This window comes from Propithecus coquereli, unplaced genomic scaffold (assembly GCF_000956105.1).
Source record: "Propithecus coquereli isolate 6110/MARCELLA unplaced genomic scaffold, Pcoq_1.0 Scaffold89, whole genome shotgun sequence".
NCBI classification, from domain to species: Eukaryota; Metazoa; Chordata; class Mammalia; order Primates; family Indriidae; genus Propithecus; species Propithecus coquereli.
This window is the reverse complement of record NW_012155173.1, coordinates 2,206,074-2,227,420: the sequence shown is the minus strand read 5'-3', so window position 1 is coordinate 2,227,420 and position 21,347 is coordinate 2,206,074. Positions and strand designations below refer to the sequence as shown.

The window sequence follows — 21,347 nt, the reverse complement described above, 5'->3', positions numbered from 1 at the left end:
AAGGTGGAGCCAAGATAGGAACCCAGGACTCCCTCCATGAGAGGGATGGGCCCTTGCTGGGGCATTAGGCTGATTGGATGCCCGGCCTCCAGGCCTGGCCTGGTACAAGATAGGTGCCAGGACTGTCCAACAGAGGGTAGTCGGGCCATTAGGACCCCAACTTTCACTTCTGGACCATGTGACCTAGCCAAGTCACTCCCTCTCTCCAAGCCTTAGTTTCCACTTTAGTAAGATTGAGTGTGTTCTAAAGCTTCCTTCATGGAACCCTTTGGATTAACTGGAGGCGTGTGTGGGAAAGGTTGCCCCGTGAGCCAGGGCTCAGCACATCTGGGTTGGAGTTCCTGCTCTCCCTCTCCCCTGGGGGATGCTGCCTCTGTGCCGTGCGATGATGTGTGTACTTTGGTAAGAATATCTATCATGCAGCTGGGCACATAGTAGGTGCTTAGTAAGTGGCTGTTGTGTCCAGGCTCGCACAGTGTCGTTCATTTGGTCAGCATATATTGGGCACCACAGGAGGCCAGGCTGCATTGTAGCCAGAGCAAGCAGTAAGCTACCCCATCTTCCTGTTTCGGTTACCAGGGTGTGGACCCTCCTCTCTGCCAGCTCAGCCCTGTGGTGTAGGGGAAACACAGGCTCCCAGGGGTAGAGTGAGGCCTGGAGTCCAGGTGACTCCCTGCCTCCCAGCCCAGGGCTCAGTGTGTGTAGGGGGTATCACACTGGTTCCTGATGACTCTGCTAAGACCTGCCCTTTGCCTTGGCCTGAGGGTACCCTGGGCTGGGAGGAACCATGCCTCTAGCCCTGTCATTCCCCGGAAGCCTTCCCAGGCAGTGGGGCCAACCTCCCTGCCTTTTTAGGACAGACTCTGTCTCCCCAGGGCCCTGGGGGCCACCAGGCGGCTGCATTCTTCCCCTCCCCCCTGGGACCCCAGCTGGGCCAGGAGTGCATGCTCGCCTTCTCAGCAGCCAGTTCCCAGGCCAGCTGGGCAAGGCTGGGCCTGGGGAGAGCTGGCTCGCTGGGCTTCGCAGGCGGGCTGCTGCCCTGTCTATGTGCCGCCGTCCGGTTCCCAGCACATCAGCACCCATCCCGCTCTGCTCCGGGACTGTGTCCAGACTATCTCCTTCCAGTATGGGCAGAGATTTCCAGCACAGCCCTGTGGGCCTGCCTGGCTGGGCTGGGCAGAATCATGGTCGGTGTGTTCTGACCTGATTAGGGCCCGGAGAGTTTACTGAGGTTTTGATTCCAGAGCCAGCAGGTCCCGCCGCCTTCAGGTGGGCACTGATTCTATGTGACAAACCTTGTCCAGGATTTCTTCCCTCTCCAGGCCTTGTTGGGTCAGTGGGCACTGGCATGGGACCACACGAGAGTATGGGTTGAAGACTGGGGCTGGGGACTGCTGTGCTCGGGAGTCATAGGCAGAGGGGCCAAAGTTCTGCCGCCTGCCCCCGGGCATATTCTCTTCTCCTTTCATTTCACTTTAGGAAATTGAGGGTTTTTTTAAAAAACATTTGAGGCATCCCACAGCATTTGGGCAGATGTGGTTGGTCCCCATTTTGCAAATGGGGAAAACTGAGGCATGGAGAAAGTAAGGAATTTGAGTCATCGGGAGGGGAACAGGGAACTGCCTGGGAAGTCCATATTTTGGAAGAGTAACCTATCCTGGAAACGTCAGCTTGATAACAGGGTGTACTTCGTTCATCGGTGCTGTCACGGCTATATCCCCAGCTCCTGGCATGGTGCCTGGCAGTGAGGTGGTGGATAGGACAGACGAGGAATGGACAGTCACCGGTGACTGATGGTAAATGCTGACACCTATCCCTGCTCTCCTGAGCGTCTCACCTGCACCGTCTCATTAGATCCTGAGAGCACCCCTGTGAGGAAGGTGTGTCATTATCCCTACTTACTGATGGGGAAACCGAGGCCTAGAAAGTTGAATGACTTAAGGTACTCAAAGTTGTGTGTTTCACAAGGAACATAGACTAGATTTGCTCCTACAGCTAGCTGGGCACCCTTGACACTAGGCCCTCTGTCCTCTTGTGTGTTCCCTGCTGCAGTGGCATTTCTGTATTGTGTACTCATGCACGTGTGTGTTTCCTCCCGGGGCTCACTCCGCTGCCTGCCTGGGTACACTGCCTGGTCCTTCCCCACAATCCCCTAGCAGTCAGGCAGGCCTTCCACAGCATGTTTTCAGGGGGTCTCCTAGCTCCTGTTTGCACCCCTTCAGAGACAGGGTACCCACTCTCTAAAACCAGACGAGCCTGGCCCATCTGGGACAGCAGTGACCGAGCTGGCATTGGCCTCTCCTGCTCCCAGTTGTGCCCTTTGGGGCCACACAGGGCAGCTCCGCCTGTACCTTTGAGATTTGGAAGGTGACCCTGAGCCCCTTACTTTCCCAGCTAAACAACCCGTCTCTCAACTCACTGCACCCATAGCTAAGAACATCCTCGCTGTGTCAAGTAGGGCTTTTTAATTATCCTAAGTTTTGTTTTTGGGTCCCCTCCCTCCTTGAAATAATGGAGAATTTGCTGAACTTCTGTCACTAACCTTTCAAGAGAAAAACCGACCAGAGATAAAAACAGCTTGTGGGTTGGCTGGAAGGCTATCAGATAAGGCTGTGCCCAGGAGCCAGGACAATGTCCCGTTGTTCTGCTCCAGGCCCTCACAATGAGCTGCTGTTGGGGCCTGGCTCTGTCTCCCATGACAGCCATCCGTGCCCGTGCCCACGGCTCCTGGGCCCTGGGCAGGGGCCGCCCACCCCAGCAGCCTCCAGCCCTTCCTTCCCTGCCTGGAATGAGTGCGTCCCAGCGAGCAGGTCAGGTGGCTGTGGACCTTTCCCTGCCCTGCTGCTGTGGCCCACCTCTGGGGTGATCGAAAGGCCAGGCAGAGGCTGTGGCTTGTGCTAGTGCGGTTAGTCTTGGACTCCTCTGAACTGGGTTCGGATCCCACTTGGGCAAGTCACCTCGCCTTTCTGAGGCGCGGTCCTGACAGGGTTGTCATGAGAATTAAATGAGACAGGTGGGCAGTTGTAGCACGGAGTGGGGCTTGGTGGCGCAGTGTGCTCTGTCTGTCTGCAGAGACCAGGGACAGCATCACAGTGTTGGGCTGGGCTGTGAAAACTGACAAGGAAGGACTTTGTTTAGCAGAGAAGTGGAGGGAAGGTAGAAAAGGCTCAAGAAACAGTAGGGCACAGGCCACCCGGAGGGTGGGAGTTTGTGGCTGGGTCAGGGAGCAGCTGGGGAGGAGAGTCCGGCTCACTTGCCAGGGTGTTGTGTGGGTGACATCAGGAAGGGCTCGACACCAGATCGAGGCTTTGGGGACTTGGTTATCCTACAGGCTGTGAGGGGCGAGAGGAGGAACCAGGAGTGAGGCTGTGCTCGGTAGAGGGACATGCCCAGTGGAGGATGCTGCTGTGGTCTAGACAGGAGAAGGCCAGGGAGACACCATTCCCCACTGCCCTCCAGGCCAAGACTAGCTGTCCGTAGCAGTGGAGTCCAGGGTGGTTCTCTCTACCTGGGCCCTTGGCTATCCCATGTGTGACCTGGGAATCATGGCTTCACCCCCTTCCCGAGAGGTATGAGGCTCCCATGCCATGGAGGGTATAGATAAAGGCCCAGTTTGAGGAGGGAAGGGCAGGGGACCCAAGGCCTGTAGTCCCTGGGACTAGAGAAACTGCCATGTTTGGAAAGGTCTTAGAGAGGGCGGGGGGTTGTGGGGGGCAGGGTACGGCCAGAGGGTACGATAAGCCCCCTGACCTTGAGAGGTGGAGGGAGCTCCCTATACTTGGACAAAACAAGGGCAGGGACATTTCCCAGAGATTCTGGGATGAACATCGGGTGATGTTCTTCGGAATTGGCCTTGAACAGGCAGCTGCCCTGACGACCCACCCTTGGGACCTCTTTGTCCCATCTCCAAGGGAACCACCATGTGACTGACTGGGTTTGCCAGCTCAGGGAAAACTGTGCTCATCCCAACTGACCTCTTGCCCACTCCAGGCTTAGCCGATCTTGGCTGCTGGGGTATTGAGGTATTGGTCCAGGAACTCTGAGGCTCTGAATCTTGGAACTGAGCCAGACCTAGTAGGAGCCCCCTGCCTGGCAAGGAGACAGTTCTATGACAGGCCTTTCCAGCCCAGTCTAATGAATGTCGCTGTGTGCTCAGGGAATCTAGGAAGGCTTCATGGAAGAAGGGGTACTGATACTGGGTGTTGAAAGTTGGACAGGACAAGGGGAAGATGATGTTCTGGGCAGAGGGGGTGGCATGTGCCTGGGGATCTGCCTGAGAGATTTGTGATCCCTGAGGAGGAGCCCAGTAGACAGGCCCCTGCAGGGGGTGGGCCCCAGCTGGTGGCCCAGAGGGCCAAGTTCCAGTGCTGGAGCTGAATCTCATGTGGCCTTGAGAGGAACCCCTTCCCCCGCAACCCCAGCCCCGGCCTGGGAGGTGCCACCCCCTGAAGATCCTGTGTTTATAGCACTGCTTCAGTGCTTGCCATTTCTGTTGGAGGCAAGAATCCTTCCTCTTTCAGAAAAGGAAATGGACCCAAGGGTTTGAGTGTGGGAGTGACACTAGAAGAAAGATGCAACCCTGGGCACATCACTTGCCCTCTCTGAGCAGGCCTCAGTTTCTTCCCTGCAAAGTGGGGGCAAGGTCAGCATCTGCCTCTTGGGCTTGTGGAGATTCCGCAGGGGGACATGTGTGATGGTTCATGTGACACACAGCCCAGGGTAAGCCTGGCCAGGGATGCCGGCTCTGCCTGGTCAGGAGGGGAGGCATGGAGAGCCCACAGCCCTGGTTTGGGACCTGGTTCTGTTATAGATGTGTGACCCAGCTTCTCTGAGCCCAGTAGAGTCACACGGCATCCCTGGCAAGGTTGTCGTGAGAAGTGGCTCAGACCTGGGCTGAGGATGTGGAGCCCCCAGATGAAGGCCTTTTGCCCTCCCATGGAGACCAAGGCTCTGGTCTACACGGACCACAGGAGGTCAGAGGGGAGCCATCATGAGACTGATCTGGGCACTGGGGAGGGGAGGGATGCACTTGGGCGCCCTTCTCTCCACCCCAGCCTTGGGCAGCAGGAAGGGGCCTGACCCAGGGCTGGAGGACAGCAGAGGCCTGCGTACAAGGGCACCAGCCCCCAGGTCCCACCCCATGTAGGCAGCTGTGGGGAGGCCCCTAGCACGGGGCCTTGGGCAGACGAAGTAACTGCTCCTCCCTGAACCACTTACCTCTCTGTAAAATGGGTAGATGAATACTCCTGGCAGGTCGGTGTACAGCTGAAATAAAATAAGAGGCCAGGTACAGTGTGGCTCACGCCTGTAACCCTAGCACTCTGGGAGGCCGAGGCAGGAGGATAGTTTGAGGTTGGGAGTTCGAGACCAGCCTGAGCAAGAGTGAGACCCCTGTCTCTACTAAAAATAGAAAAAATTAGCCAAGTGTGGTGGTGCGCACCTGTAGCTACTTGAGAGGCTGAGGCAGGAGGATTGCTTGAGCCCAGGAGTTTGAGGTCGCAATGAGCTACAGTGATGCTGCTGCACTGTAGTCTGGGTGGCAGAGCAAGACTCTGTCTCAAAAAAAAAAGAAAGGAAAAGAAAAAAGAGATGTGGAAGCGACTGGCCGGGTGCCCACCCCGTGCTGAGCAGTGGTGGGTGCCTATGGGCCCCCCACTCCTGGGAGTAGAACGCGGGAGCAAGGCAGAAACCAGCCCCTGCTCACTTCCTTTCACTTAGCTTCCCAGCTAGGGAGGCCATGCCCATTCACTGCCCTCCTGAGCATGGGCAGTCTTTGGTGCCTGTCTCCCTTCCTCCCTGCCTCTGATGGGCTTGCCCAGCCTGGCAAGACAGTGGCTGGAGATGAGAAAGGAAGTGGCCCTATAGTGCCTGGTGTGAGAAGAAGGCAGGGCAGGGCAGAGGCTGCCTTGGGTAATGATGGGGCAGGCAGTCCTAGTGTGGAGTGGCTAAGGGGTGCTGCGGGCATGGGACAGGGCTGGCTTCCCCGAAAGGTGGTTCTTAGGCTATGAGATGGTCTTGCTGGGTCTGGGCCACTTTCCTTTTCTGAGCCCTAGTCATCTTATCAGCCACCACCGTGGGCACACCCTGGCAGGGTCACAGCAGACCAGCTCCCCCTGGACCCAGATGGAGTGAGGACCAAGGGTCCTGTGTCATGGCCTGGTGTGTGGGAGTGGGTAGCAGGTAGCCTCCAGGCTGAGCAGGAAGACAGTGCACATACAACCTGGGTCAGAGTCCAGGCCCACCACCCAGGAGCAGCCTGGGAGACCTTGCAGGTCGGGCCTCTGGCCTCCCCTCCCTTGCCCCCTTTCCCGTTCCTCTTCCTTCCGATGAGCTTGTGCTGCAGGGCTGGATGCAGCCTCTGTTCCATGTCCCCTCTCATGGAGAAGCCCTCAGAGAGGTGGTGAAGGTCAAGGCTGCCCAGCTTCAGCCAGGTGGGCCAGGCCATTCCAGGATATCTTAAGGGCCCTGAACTTCCCATAGCCCTCTATTCCACTAGGACCCTGCCCGAGGTTGCTAAGGGCAGCTGGAGCATGCTTGTGGGACAGGATAGTGGGGAAGGAAGAGGAAGGTTCTACAGCCGTAGGCTCTAGGGTCTGGCTGTTTAGGGGTCTGGCCTGGGCCTGCTGAGCTGGGGCTGCAGAACCAGGGTCCCCTTGGGTTTCCGTGGGCAGACCCTGGGCAGGCCCAGTCTGCCGAGCCACACCTCCCTTTCCTCTCCCCAGCCAGCTCATTCAGGTGCCCCAGGCAGGAGGCAGCACCAGCTCCTCCCTTTGTACTTCCTGGGTCCACACCCCACCCACCCTGGCTTCCAACATCCTAACCTGGCAGGGTTTGTCAGACTGGGCCAGAAAGCAGCCCCGTCCTAGCCTGAGACCTGTGTTTTGGGTCTCAGACATCAGGTCTAGGGGCCTATGGGTCACAGCCCTTCCTAGATGGGGTGACTTCCCCAGCATCTGGAGCAGGACGTCTCTTTCACTGAGGTATGAACCCCATCTGGGAGGGAGGCCTGTAGTCTGCCCTGGGAGGTGGGCAGCGCAGGTGGAAGAGTCTCAACCAAGAGGAAGGCAGACACACCCCTGGCCTAGGTCAGGGTGACGGGAGGAGGCTGGGCCATTTGAGCAGGGCCTTGGGCCATCAAGGGAAGAAGCCTGTTCTTGTACCTACCAGCATGGCACGGTAGCTAGCCCATGGGGCACCCTTGTAAGCTGGGGCATCCCAGGGAGAGTCCTGGAGGAGCAGAGGCACACAAGCTGTGCGTGCCCATGGGCTGAGGCCACCGCAAGAACCTCCACGAGGGAGTTCCAGGGTAGTCTGGGAGGGCTCTGACCTACTTCAGTGTGCCCACAGCTTTCCTCTGTCTCTGCCGTTCCCTCAAGCTCTGAGAGGCCAGCTTCATGCTGTGTGTGGAGTGGCAACCGGAGGTCAGCTGGGTCTCCTGGGTTGGGCTGTGTGGGTGTCCAAAGGCTGGGGTCCCTCCTCCGGCTCTGACTCCTTGCAGCATGTGGCATAAGACTCCAGGTCAGGGGAGGGCTCATACACACAGAGGGCTGTTGCCACGGAGATGTGCAGTTTGGGGTGGGAGGGTGGCCTCTGCCAACCTGTGAAGCCCTCTGGGCAGGGCCCTTCCAGCTCATCTCTGGATTCCTGAGTCCACATGGGGTGGGCCTCAGCCTCCCAGGCGGTCATAGGAATGGGTGTACAGGGGGTGTGCCCTGTGGGGGAGTGTCTGGTGATTTGTGCCAGGCTGTGAGTCCCTTGAGGTCAGGGCCCAGGCTTCAGCATGGCCTAAGGTAGGGTCTTTGTTTGGTGAGGCAGAGAGAGAATGGGGGAAGCAGCCCTTGGACCAACGGAGGCCAGGAGCCGGAAGGCAGAGGGGGAAGGAGGCCCGTGTGGGCTAAGCCAGGGCCAGTTCCTCATGAGCCCCAGGGGTGTGGGCCTTGGACACAAGCAGGGACAAAGCCTGTCCAACTTCCACCCCAGAGGTGGTCTTAGCAGGCCCAGCTGGTCCTCCGGCTTTTCTCTGCCCAGCTTGGGAGGGGCTCCAGTGGGACACGGCTCTGTGCTCTTGGCTCTAGAGAGGGAAGGGACATTTGCTTCTCTGAAGTGGACTTTACCAAACACTGGAGCAGGTGTCGTCTGCAGCGCTTTCCACGTGATGTGCTGAGGAAACCGAGGCTCAAAGAGGGGAAGTGACTTGGCCAGGGCACAGCAGCTCAGCCGTGGGCCCAGGTCCAAGGCCAGGTGTGTGGGAGTCAGCCCCCGTCCAGGCTCCATTTGGGTACCAGGTGGCATCCACTACCTCTGCTCTTCGTGCCTGTGGACGTGGATCCTGCCTGAGTCTCGGCATCCTGGGTACTGTGCAGAGACTGCTGCGTCCCTTCTGCTCTGAGACTCACCGTCCTCCTCTGCGAGGTGGGAGCAGCAGGGGCCCTGTGGCTCTTCTGCCTCACGTAGGGCCGGTCATTTGGGACAGTGTGTGAGGAAGGGCTGTCAGCAGTGGCATTCTGGATAAATGTTGGGACAGGGTGACTGCTTCAGTCTTGGGCAGAGACCAAGGCAGAAGGGAGGGGAGGTGGGAGAGGCTTCAGAGCCCCGGGCAGCTGACCGGCTCAGGTGGGTTTCCTGTGGTTCTCTGGGCCGGCTCAGGAGCCAGACTGAGTGGCCACCTGACACTCCGCTCCTTGCTCCCTCAGAGGCAGAGCCCCTTACCCAGACTCCTGCAGTGTGGGCGAGGGGCTGGGGAGTCTCTGCGACACCCCCACCCCAAGTCTGTCTTAAGCCAGCAAGGAGCGGGCAGCGGAGAGGAGGAATGACTGCCTCCAGGGAGGGGAGCTGGGTGGCTGGGTGGGGTGTGGCAGCCAGCTAGTCCCAAGTGGTGGCAGGCCCAGCCTCACACGCCTACTGCCCACCCCCCCAGGTCCCATCTGATGCCGAGGCTGAAGGAGTCTCGCTCCCACGAGTCCCTGCTCAGCCCCAGCAGCGCGGTGGAGGCGCTGGACCTCAGCATGGAGGAGGAGGTGGTCATCAAGCCTGTGCACAGCAGCATCCTAGGCCAGGACTACTGCTTCGAGGTGGGTCCCGCCATGGGGGAGGGGGCTGGAATCTGCTTGTAGCTTTTGGCTCCTAAGAGACCAGGTGGAGCTGGGGGCTGGCGAGGTGTCATTCCTGCTCTCTGGGCTCTTTGGAACTGGGCCAACACCTGTTCTCCAAGCTAACAAGGGAAGCTGCTGGGGACTCCTGTGTGTGAAAGTGAGTTTAAAAAAAGCCTGTGTCGAATTGCTTAAGCCCCAGATCACGTCTTGGAGCCCTCTCACCCCCAAAGCAGTGTGGGATAGTGGAGAGTCCCCCCTTTTCTGGGCCCGTTTCCCCCTCCATACAATGAGAGCCCAAACTTTTCCTGCCCAAGCATTCTTTTGACCCAAGGCTTGAGAGTGGAGAGCCAGTGACCGACCCTGCACAGGACTATTACCTGGGGATTACCTGTCCAGACCCTCATAGGGAATCTGAGGCCCAGCCAAGGCAAGAAGGTGTCAGAGGTCACACGACAAGGCTGAGCTTATGAGCCCAAGCCAGGACCGGGGTTGCCGTTGCTGCAGGTGTTCCCGGGAGTTGCTAATTGCTTCTCCAGTTATTCATACTGTCTTCCTGCTTCTGTTTCTGGGAAGATTTCCACCCCCAACAATTGTGCATAATTAGGGGAGCTCTCTGGTAGAAGAATGAGCCTGGTAATAGAAAGCAACCATTTGGGAACTAGTGCGACAACCTCCTGATACTCCCAAAACAGAATGGTGCCTGGCATCTACCCCCCACCTTGTGCCCACTGGATGCTGTTTCCGGTTCAAGATTCCTGGCCTAGGCTGGGTGCAGTGGCTCATTCCTATAATCTTAGCACTCTGGGAGGCTGAGGAGGGAGGATCGCTTGAGGTCAGGAGTTCGAGACCAGTCTCAGCAAGAGGGAGGCCCTGTCTCTACAAAATACAGAAAAATTAGCCAGGCGTGGTGGCACACACCTGTAGTACCAGCTACTCAGGAGACTGAGGCAGGAGGATCGCTCGAGCCCAGGAATTGAGGTTGCAGTGAGCTAGGATGATACCACTGCACTCTAGCCGGGTTGACAGAGCAAGACTGTCTCCAAAAAAAAAAAAGATTCCTGGCCCAGCTGGTCTTGATCTGGCTCTGACTTCTTGCCTGGGACAGGCTGAAGATAGTGCCTGTCTGCTCATTCACAGCAAGGGGTGCTGCTGACTATGCAGGCCCTGGAACGTTTGGCGAAAAGTCTGCTTTCTCCTGGAGAGCGGTTGGCTGGATGCAGGTGCAGCCTGGACCAGGCTCCCTTGCTTAGAGGAGACATTTCAGCTGGGCCCTAGGATGGGCACGAATCAGCCAGGAGGGTCAAGTCTCCAGGCAGGAGGACCCCAGGGCCTGGCACGCCCAGACAGCCCAGTTCTCATTTCTGCAGTCTGGCACAAAAAATATTAGGCTCGTATTACCATCATTGTCACCGTTGCTTGGCACCTGTGGTTCTGCCTCTAGGGAAGCTATGCTTGGGTTAAGCATCACCCCCTGACCTGGACAGGGTCCCCATTCCTTCCCTCCTCCCATCTCAGGGTGAGGGAGGTTAGAGTCAGAAAGATGCTTTCCTATTGGACAGAAGGGCGCTGAGGCAGAAGTGGGGCGCCAGGACCAGGAGCCACTTGGTGCAGGACTGGACCACTCTTCTTGCTGCTGACTTGTTCTGGGACAGTGCATCTCAGTGTACCACCTGCAAAATGTGACATAGGAATCATATCCTGCCTCTTTCCTGAGGCTGTGCACACCTGGCGGCCACAGTCCCCTGAGCCTCAGAGATCTTCCATCGTTGTCCAGCCTTGCTGTGGTCCCTTCTGCTGTAACACTGTCCTGCCTGCCTCTCACAGGTGACAACATCATCAGGAAGTAAGTGCTTTTCCTGCCGGTCTGCAGCTGAGCGGGATAAGTGGATGGAGAACCTGCGGCGAGCGGTGCACCCCAACAAGGTAGGCCTGCACCCCCTTTTGCCAGAGTATTAGAGATGGTGGTTAAACTCAGATGTGAGGAAGCAGGAGGGAAGGATCTCAGCGGAGTGGCTGGAATCAGGGGTTCAGTCTGCATGGAGACAGAGCCTGAGTGGGCAATATTATTGGCCTCTGAAAGAGGAGTTTGAGCTGGCCAGGCTGAGGCAGGGCTGTGTGCATTTGTTCTCGCAGCTGCACACTGAGGAGGCTGGGCTGGGGAAATGAGCTTTCGGCCCTTGGGGTCCTACCTGGAACCCAACTGATTCCTGCTCATCATCCCGTTGCAGCACAGACGCCTACTCCTCCTCTAGGCGAGCCCCCCTGGCCCAGGTTGGTGCCCTCTGTGTTCCCACTGTGCCTGGGCCCTCCCATCAGGTCATGGGACCTGGACTATAATCCCTGCCTCTGTGTCCATCTCCCTAGCTGACTTGAGGGCCTGGGCTGAGTCCTGGTCACTGAGGTCACCTCTTAAATTACTTTCAGACCAGCAAACTAAGGAAGAGCTGATAACAGCTCCATAACCTGCGGTGTGCCAAGCATCATGTGACCTCTTTACCCAGTCTCTCACTCCATGCGACGGGGTTTTTTAGTCCTGTTTTATAGAAATGCAAGCTGAGGCTCAGGTTAAGTCCATTGCCCAAGGTCAGCGAGCTGTTGCTTGTCAGACCCATCCCATCGTTTCTCAGGACCTGGATGCCCCCTGCCACCACCGCCTTCAGAACTGCTCCCAGATCTGAGGACTCTCCTGGGCTCTGGGCTGGCTGGGGGGCCGGCGGCACCCTCAGCTGACCACCTTAGGCCCCCTTGTGCACATGCAGGACAACAGCCGGCGCGTGGAGCACATCCTTAAGTTGTGGGTGATCGAGGCCAAGGACCTGCCCGCCAAGAAGAAGTACCTGTGCGAGCTGTGCCTGGACGACGTGCTCTATGCCCGCACCACGGGCAAGCTCAAGACGGACAATGTCTTCTGGGGTGAGCATTTCGAGTTCCACAACCTGCCGCCCCTGCGCACGGTCACCGTCCATCTGTACCGGGAGACCGACAAGAAGAAGAAGAAGGAACGCAACAGCTACCTGGGCCTGGTCAGCCTGCCCGCTGCCTCGGTAGCTGGGCGGCAGTTTGTGGAGAAGTGGTACCCAGTCGTGACGCCTAACCCCAAGGGTGGCAAGGGCCCTGGGCCCATGATCCGCATCAAGGCACGTTACCAAACCATCACCATCTTGCCCATGGAGATGTACAAGGAGTTTGCCGAGCACATCACCAACCACTACCTGGGGCTGTGTGCAGCCCTCGAGCCCATCCTCAGTGCCAAGACCAAGGAGGAGATGGCGTCTGCCCTGGTGCACATCCTGCAGAGCACGGGCAAGGTGAAGGTGTGTGTGGGGCCCTCGGCTCCTGGGAGAGGCCTGGTGACAGGCACTGGGTTACCTGCCCTTCCCCGTGTTCATGCGATGCGTTGCAGGTCTAATGGAGGCTTTGGAGGCACCAGTCACAGCCAAGTGGTCTCCCTAAACCTGAGAGTTATGTTGTGGGATGGGGGCTTTGTGCTCCCCCTCTGTGCCTGGGGCTGATCCCTGAGGTCTGTGTGGAGCTGATGGACGGGATCACAGCTGGCAGTGAGGGAGCAGGCTGTGTAGCCAGGCTCTCCAAGCACACCGGGTCCCCCAACCCTGCCAGCCCCAGTGATGCAGACACGTGGGGTATGGAGTTTGGCAGACATCTCAGCAGGTGACGCACAGGTGAGCCACTGTCACAGCACTGCCTCACCCTGCACTCACACCCTGACGCACAGATACACACACACACACACACACACACACACACACACACAGGTGGACACAGTCACAATTGCAGCATTCAAGGGTCCTCCAGCCCCCTGCGGAGCCCCATAGGAACAGGGATGGTCTAAAAGCCGTCCAGGCAGGCCGTACAGCTCTCCACCCCCTACCCCTCACCCCTTCCACCTTCTACTCCCGAGAATGGGCCCAGCAGCCCACCAGGCCCACCACGTGTGTCAATTCTCAGCCCCCACAGACCTGGTTTGGGGACACGTGGGCACTTGGACTAAGGTGCTTCTAGGAAGGCAAAAGAGCATGATCCTGTGGGCCACTAGGGCAACTGTGCCACCTCCCTTGGTGGGGGGAGCTGCCCAAAGGGCGTGGGAGAGGAGGGCTGGACTTGCATAGACCCGAGTGCCAGGCTCCGGAGTGAGGCCTCTACCTTCTGGACAGTGGCATGTTGGGGTTGGAGGAGCACGCTGTGTCAAGGTGCACCAACCCCCTGGCCTGAGCCTGGGGTTGGAAACCGGGCCTCAGGCACCCTGGGGCAGAGCCGAGGGCACATGACTCTGTGGAATTCCCTTATCCTCTTACCTTTCCTGGAGGCCCTGGAAGGGGAGGCTGTGGCTAGAAGTCTCTTGGCCTCATTCAGGCCCTCCTGCTGGCTGTTGAGCTAGTGTAGCAAGTACAGGACTGCAGGACTAGGGAGAGGAGCTCCCTTGGTGGGCTATGAGGGGGCGCGCCGTTTCCCCCCGCCCGCTGTTGCTGGACCACCTTCTCCCTCGCCCCAGCCTTCATACTGGGCTGGGCAAGGCTTCCAGTTGGGCCAGCCCTGGCTACACTGTCCTTAATTCACTGGTCAACACTGGGGGCACATGCTAGGAAACTGAGGACACCCATGGTGCCCAGAGAGGGAGCGGGGGAGACGGCAGATGCTCTAGCTTTTGCTGTTGCTGTATCTGGTCTTTCAGGACCAGGTCTCCAGGGCTGGGCTGGGTTGGCCTGGGAAGCAGATTCCAGTCTGAAGTGGCCTGGGACAAGAGGCGGGTTGGGGTGGTGCTGGTTGTGGTGGGAGGTGGAAGCCAGGGCTCCAGCCCACCCTAGTGGGCCCTCTGTGGGGTAGGGGGAGCCATCGGTGGAAGGATAGAAAGTAACTCATGCTGCTGCGTGCCGAGCATGCGGCTCCCCTTCTCTGGAACACTTGGGAACTAGCCTCTTCCCCTCCCTCCCACAGCTGGAGGGGTAATGGGGCCTGGGAAGCAAGAGACTTGGGCCAAGTCTGGCCCCGTAGTGCTATGGCCTTGGACACGTCATTTTCTTCTTTTGTGCCTTGGTTTCCCCTCATCCCAGCGCGAGGCATGGCGCCCACCGCAGGAGTTCAGGAGGGCTGCGAGCTTGAGCAGGAGCCGTGGGCACTTGGAGCAGAGGCGGTTCTCACTTTGTTGCTTCAGGGTGTGCAGAGAATGGGGCCCTAGAGCTCGTCTGTAGGTAGGAAGGCCCACGACAGCTTCCCCTCGGGCTCCTGTGCCTCCACTGGCCAGCCCAGTTTCCTGGGTCTAGATCGCAGTTCTCTATTTCACAGTTGCGCTTATAGGCGTGAGGAATTTCCAGAGCATCAGAAACCCTGGCTGGCCCACACTGGGCGTCTTGCGCGGTTCATGCTGGGTGGCCCCTGCCCTTTCACCCTCTGAGGAGTCACAGGTTGGCTGTGAGCATGAGATGGGGACTCCAGAGGGAGGGAGTCAGCCAGCCTCCGGGTGGGTGCTGCAGAGTTGGGGGAAGGTGTGGGCTCAGGCTTCTCTGCTGAGTCTTCCACAGCACTATGTATGGGACCAGTGGGATTGCCAGGTGGGCAGCGTGCCTCAGCCTTGGCCTCCCCCTGCCAGGTGCACACCAGCCCCTGCTCTCCCCCATCTGAGCATGGTGGCTCACTGCCTTTCAGGGCAGCAGGACCGCCTCTGTCCCTCTCTCAGCCTTCACTGCAGGGCCGTGCAAAGCGAGGCTGTGTCCGTGCGAGGCTGTGCAGGAGCCGTGTGGGTGCATGCTGGTGGCTGTTTGTACCAAAAGAGAGGTATCCTTGCCTGTCCTCTTTGGTACTGATCGCAGGGGTCGGGGATAGTAAGTTCTGCTGTTGTCACCAAGCTAGGCCTGGTCAGGGTGGAATAGGGATTTGAGTCCAGCTGGCCTGTGGTGGTGGGAGGCTCATGGCTCCAGGTGGCATGTTTGTGGCTCCAGGTGGCATGCTCTTGGCAAGGCCTGCCTCCCTCATCCTTAGGTCTGGCTCTGATATCACCAACTCTAGGCTCCTCCCTGTCCTGCCCACACTCCCCAGCAGCCCCCAGGGCTTGTCACTCTGTTCCTCTTGGGATGGTGGGACAGCCTTGAGAAGCTGGGGCTTCTCCTCTGGCCAGCTCTGGAATCCTAGGGTGCTACCTACCAGGCCAGCTGAGATCCTGATCTCACTTGCCATCTCCCCAGGACTTCCTGACAGACCTGATGATGTCAGAGGTAGACCGCTGTGGAGACAACGAGCACCTCATCTTCCGGGAGAACACGCTGGCCACCAAGGCCATCGAGGAGTACCTCAAGCTGGTGGGCCAGAAGTACCTACAGGATGCTCTAGGTAGGGAGGCACAGGCTGGTGGGTGGGCAGAGGGCAGGGCAGTGCACACCGGCTCCTCATGCTCCTTCCCTGCCCACCCGGCCACAGGCGAGTTCATCAAAGCGCTGTACGAGTCAGATGAGAACTGCGAAGTGGACCCCAGCAAGTGCTCGGCCGCTGACCTCCCTGAGCACCAGGGCAACCTCAAGATGTGCTGCGAACTGGCCTTCTGCAAGATCATCAACTCCTACTGGTCAGTGCCAGCCCCCACGACTCCCAGGGGGCCCGGCACTCCCTTTGGGCTCAACTGCCCAGGACCTCCCCACCCCATCCTTTGACCCTTCCCTCCGTGTCAGGTTCCCACAGCATGCCCAGCACTAGGACACCACCCGCCTGGCCCCGCTGAGGCCTACTGAATTGCCAGTCCTAGGGCCTGGTCCCTGTTGGACTCTGGGATATAGGGGAGTGTTGAAAATGTCTACAGGACGTGGTTTTTATGATGCTGTAGTAGAAAGAACCTGGACGGGGCAGTCTGTCTGCGCGTGTTGATAGCTAGCGCCCTGCATGTGTAGAGTGCTGTTGTAGGTGCTGCAGCCCGAGTGAGACCGACAAGGCCCTGCTCGGGCACCCACTTGGGGCAGGTGGATGGCTTAACCAGAGAGTCCTCACCTGTCCCTGTGATGGTGCCCAGCTTGGGCATATTTGGGTACCTGAGCACTGGGTGGGGCTCCCACTGGGACTAGAGAACAAAGAGAAGAGAGGAGCAGACTTTAGGTAAAGCAGGGTCTGCGGCTGCCGCCTGCCTAGAGAGGTGCAGGGTATGCAGGAGTGGCTGCTCACACAGGACCGTAGTCAGGGCTGGAATCGGTTCCTTCGCAACCATCTGCTTGCTCCTGGGGTACACGTGCTAGCCGGCCTGGTAGAGCCTCATTCTGTGGTGGTACGTGGGACTGTCTGGGAGGGCCTTGCTGTCAGCCCAAGCGGTGTGTTTTTTTTTCACACTGGAGGAGCTGCCCAGGTTTTAGCCTGTGTCACCCTCCAGCTCAGGGCTTATGTCCCCTGTCCACCGGAGCTTCTGCTTGCAGCCCCTCCTGTTACCACATCTCCCTGGTCCCCCAAAGCCATGCCTTGCTCCTTTGCTAAGTTTGGCCTCTCTGTCACTCACCCATGCTTTGACCTGCACACGCTCCTGCTCTCGCTGCTCTGAGCCTAACACCTGACTCCCTCTGTGGCCCTCCTTCAGGTCACCAGACAGGGTCGGCTCACCCATCCTGGCTATCCTCTGGGGAAGCCCTAATCCCTTTCGGATGGGTTGTGTTTGTGTCTGAATCTGTGTCTTGCACACGCTGGGGATATCTGGGGGCAGGTGGATCCACCAGCTCAGGGCTGGGCACACAGGAGGCCAGGGAAGTGTTTGCTGTTTCCAGAAGACAGGCAAAGGCAGACCTGCTAGGTGAGCAGCAGTCCTGGGAAGGGGGCAGACGGAATGACCCAAGGCCAGGACAGGGGGCACCCCCCTGCCTTGGTCCCTCAGCCCCAGGCTTAATGAGGTGCTTGCCTAGGGCCGGCGGGGTACCTTGGGCTGGGCCACAAATATGTAACTTTCCACACCCCTGGGCCTGGGAGTGGAGGGCAGTGTGGGGTCCCTGACCCCTCTGGGAACACACTTCTCACCCCCAGCTGGGCTGTGCTTTCACCCTCCACCTCCCTGTTCAGGGTGGGGGTTCTGGGTGTGGGACACAAGGAAAACAAAGCTGTGGACAACGATTTTCCATTTCCTCTTTCTGGCATTTGTCAGAGGCACTTCTGTGTTCTGGACAAGGCCATCGATAGATGTCACCACTCAGTGCCTGCACCGTGCCCAGTCCTGTGCCAGGCGCTATGGGGCCAGGGCTAAAGGTCGCCCACCCTCACTTCCCCTCTAGGCGTGCCCTTGTTAGTTCAGCCAGCGTTCATTGCCGAGAGCCTGCAGAGCTGGCTGCTGGGCTTGGGGAAAACATTTTAAGTTGATCAAGCCTTCTTATGGCCTTGGGGTCTCAGCCTTAGGATTGTTCCATCGGCTCAGCAGGGCAGGCCTTGCTTTCTGTTTGAGGGAGAGGAAACTGAAGCCCATGAGGGCCAGGGTCTTGGTCAGATCACACTGGGCTGAGTTGGTGACGGAGCCAGGCATAGACTGGGTTCAGGGAGCACTGGGGCTGGGCCTGCCCCAGGGTGAAGAGATAGGAGAGCCATGCAAGGGCCAGTCAGGTAGGGCCTGACCGTGGCAGACTGGGATGCCCAGTGGAGCCAGGAGCCCTGTATTCTAGGGCCAGCTGTGCCTACTCTGTCACCCTGGGGAAGTCGACACCTCCCTTCCCTTTCCCATCTAGAGATGGAGAGCTCTGTTCTCCCCCTGTGGTCAGGGTTGCTCCTGCCTTCTTGATCATTTTGAGCTGTGCAGAAAACCTTGGATTCTTTTGACATTATTCAAGCAGAGAGAGTTTCAAAAGCCAGTGATGGGAACCCACAGAATAGTAGTCTGTTCCCTTTGTGTTTTCCTCACCCCCCTCGATCCAGATGCCTGCTGTTTGGGTCTCGGCATGAATCCAGCACTGGGGAGATGGGAGAGAGATGGTTCGGCACTGGCCCTCGCCGTGGCTTCTGGCTAGCGCAGAGAGCCTGCTGCCCCGGCTAGAGCCTGGGTCTCCTGCTCCTTCTTTGCCAGAGCAGACTGGCCAGTCCTGTGCTGAGTGCTGTCCCTGGATGGCCAAGTCACGGAGAGCTCAGGTGGCGGGCTGACCCCACACAGCTGTTGGGGCAGAGCTGGGGTTGGGACCCAGGGTTCTGTCTGACCCAGAATCAGGTCCCTGCTGTGTGCCCTCTTGTCCTGAACCCCCGCCTGATGACCAAGCCTACCTCGTCTATCCCTACAGTGTCTTTCCGAGGGAGCTGAAAGAGGTGTTCGCCTCATGGCGGCAGGAGTGCAGCAGCCGTGGCCGGCCGGACATCAGCGAGCGGCTCATCAGCGCCTCCCTCTTCCTGCGCTTCCTCTGCCCAGCCATCATGTCTCCTTCACTCTTCAACCTGCTGCAGGAGTACCCCGACGACCGCACTGCCCGCACCCTCACCCTCATCGCCAAGGTTACCCAGAACTTGGCCAACTTCGCCAAGTGAGTACCTCCTCCCACTGTGGGCAGAGTTGGAAGTGACTAGAGTCCCTGGGGAGGCCCCCGGGTCTTTCTGCCCCAGAGCTGGGTGGGGGGACCCGGTTTTGTCCTTGTCATCCTCAATGCTTCCTCTACCCCTTTTTTCAAAATAAAATCTCCACTCCCTGTCCTCCTATTAAAAGTACGTGTCATTTGGTATGTTTCCTAATTTTTAAAGGTGTGAAGACAACATATTTTTTCCTTCTGCTTTTTTGAGTTAATATATTAATTCATAAGGATTTTCCCATATCCCCGAACATTTATAAGCCCTTTGAAATGAACAACTAATATTCCTCCAAGGGGCCCATATTCCTTAAGCCAGGCCCTGTGGTTGGGCACTCAGGTTGTTTCATACTGTCTTGGTTTAATTCTGTCAGGATGTTCTTGCTCATAAAGCATTCTGGTGTTTTCGGCATCCTCAGAGTGAGCAGGTGGAATTGGAAGGGCCGGGTCATTTCATCCTTGTTCTTTCTCAGAGCCTGGGTAGAGCCCCATCCCAGGACATCTCTGTGGTGGGTTCTGACGGCACAGAGGTGAATCAGCCCTGGTCCCAGCCCTCATGGAGCTCAGCACTCAGCTGGAGGGACATGTTGAGTGAGCAGCAGAGCAGTGACAGACACACACCAGTCTCTTAGGAGGGCTCTGAGCTTGTTGGGAGAGGAGACAGGGAGGCCTCCAAGACAACACAGGCCCCCAGCCGCATGTCAGGATGAGGTGTTCATCGTCTCAAGGAAGGCATCGGGAACAGAGGCTGGGCATGCCAGGGAGGCCTGTGGCTTTGCCATTCTTAGGTCATCAAGTGCCAGGCAGAAGTGGGCAAGGAGACCCAAGAGGATAGCAGGGACCTGAAGGCCGGACAGGGTAGTGGGAGCCCCTGGAGGGTTTTAATCAAGGGAGAGGACAACCTCTTCTGTTCTCGATCCTGGAAAGATCTCTCCAATAGCAGTGGGCAGGTGGGTTGGAGGGAGCAGGACAGTAGCCAAGAGAGCAGGGAGGAGAGCATAGATATGGTTCTGACAAAAATGGCAGAAAATTGGGGAAGAGGTGGTACGAGGGTCAGTGGCTGCAAAGGACAAGGTCAAGGTGATCGTAAGATAAAGTCAGCGGGCCTTGCCGTTGGTAATGAGGAAGGGGGCAAATGATGACCGCCAGGCTCTGGCTCAGGTATCTGGGTGGATGGTGGATAGGGAGCTTGGGAGGAAGGCATGGGTGACTGATGGCTTCAGACTTGGCCAGGCTGAGTAGGAGGGACTTCCAGGGGAGGTGCTTGTAGATAGACACATCTGAAAGCTCAGCAGAGAGACCTGAGCTGAGTGTGGATTTGAGAGTCATCTGCGTACCAGGCCACCGCAACTTGGAGGAAAAGTGGAAGGACACTGTAATGCAGTGTATGCGGAACACAGAACATCGCAGGGCCTGAGATGAAAGGCTCAGAAAGGGGTGGCTGGACTTGGCCGTGAGGAAGGAGGGCCCTGGTGACCTGGGTTAGAGTAGGTTCAGCTGATGTGGGGAGTGTGAGTGGGTGGGAGCTGGCCACAGAGGGTGCGGTGGACAGGGGCTGAGGATGAGGCATCTGAGCAGAGGGGCGCTCACCCCATCTGCCCCCGTTACAGGTTTGGCAGCAAGGAAGAGTACATGTCTTTCATGAACCAGTTTCTGGAGCACGAGTGGACCAACATGCAGCGCTTCCTGCTGGAGATCTCTAACCCCGAGACCATCTCCAACACAGCCGGCTTCGAGGGCTACATCGACCTGGGCCGAGAGCTCTCCAGCCTACACTCGCTGCTCTGGGAGGCCATCAGCCAGCTGGAGCAGGTGCCTGTCGCAGTGGGGCAGAGGGTGTGGCCAGAGGCCACCGTAGAGCTCTCAGTGCTCCTCCTTCCAGAGTAACTGTGCGGGCAGAGGGTTCACCTACGTGACCTCATCAGGAGCCTGCCGAGGTCGGGAGCCCAGGCCCTGTCAGGACGCACTAGGCATCTGTGGGCTCCATTTCATTTGTGGGAAAGTGCCATGTCCACTCACCAGCACCTGCTGGGGCAGTGCCACGCTGGGGACTGGGCGTGGCCTGTGCTTCCTGCAGTCAGCCTGTGGTGGATGGGTTCCACGTGTGCAGGCATGCTCCCTACCGAGTGCCCGTGAGAAACGGGATCAGAGTTTGAAGCTACACATGAAAGAGATGACTCAAGACCCTGGACCTCCACTTGTCAGGCAGGAAATTGGAAACCTTTCTAGAATCGCCCTTGATCACCAGTTGACAAGGTTATTCCCTAAAGCCCTCTGACATTGTTGCAGTCACCTGGAGTGAGCCTCCCCACCCTGATGTTTCACTAAGCCCCGGGTGGCCTCGGCCCACACAGTGAGCGGGTTGGAATTAAGGGCAAGGCTTGCCAGGAACCACTTCCCGGGTATGTGTTGCTTTCTAGGGCTCCACAGGACCGCCTTACAAAATTAATTAATGCTGAAACCAGCCTGGAATACCCTTTGTGCCACCTGGTCCCCTTCCCTAGAGGTGACCACTCAGAGCACTGGTGTGCAGCCTTCTAGACACATTCTGTGGGTGTATAAGTACATACACATATAGACACAAACGAGAGCTCCCCTCTCCCCTTTTTTTAAGAGACAGGGTCCTACTCTGTTGCCCAGGCTGGAGTACAGCGCACAGTCATAGCTCACTGCAGCCTGGACTCAAGTAATTCTCCCACCTCAGCCTCCCGAGTAGCTGGGACTACAGGTGTGACCCACTGTGGCC

The 21,347-nt window shown here is 58.1% G+C and overlaps 1 protein-coding gene across 2 annotated transcripts in view; it reads left to right on the top strand.

Annotated features, from left to right (window-relative positions):
* The window catches only part of DAB2IP (DAB2 interacting protein), a 47,591-nt gene that overhangs the window by 10,811 nt on the left and 15,433 nt on the right, over nt 1-21,347 (top strand). For both annotated transcript variants that reach the window (XM_012664445.1, XM_012664444.1), the window contains exons 2-8: nt 8,918-9,071; nt 10,917-11,015; nt 11,852-12,406; nt 15,290-15,434; nt 15,522-15,666; nt 18,326-18,562; nt 20,212-20,413. In XM_012664445.1, the coding sequence (XP_012519899.1) occupies nt 8,928-9,071; nt 10,917-11,015; nt 11,852-12,406; nt 15,290-15,434; nt 15,522-15,666; nt 18,326-18,562; nt 20,212-20,413 (1,527 nt within the window). In that variant the 5' untranslated portion in view covers nt 8,918-8,927. The remainder of the gene's footprint in view (nt 1-8,917; nt 9,072-10,916; nt 11,016-11,851; nt 12,407-15,289; nt 15,435-15,521; nt 15,667-18,325; nt 18,563-20,211; nt 20,414-21,347) is intronic.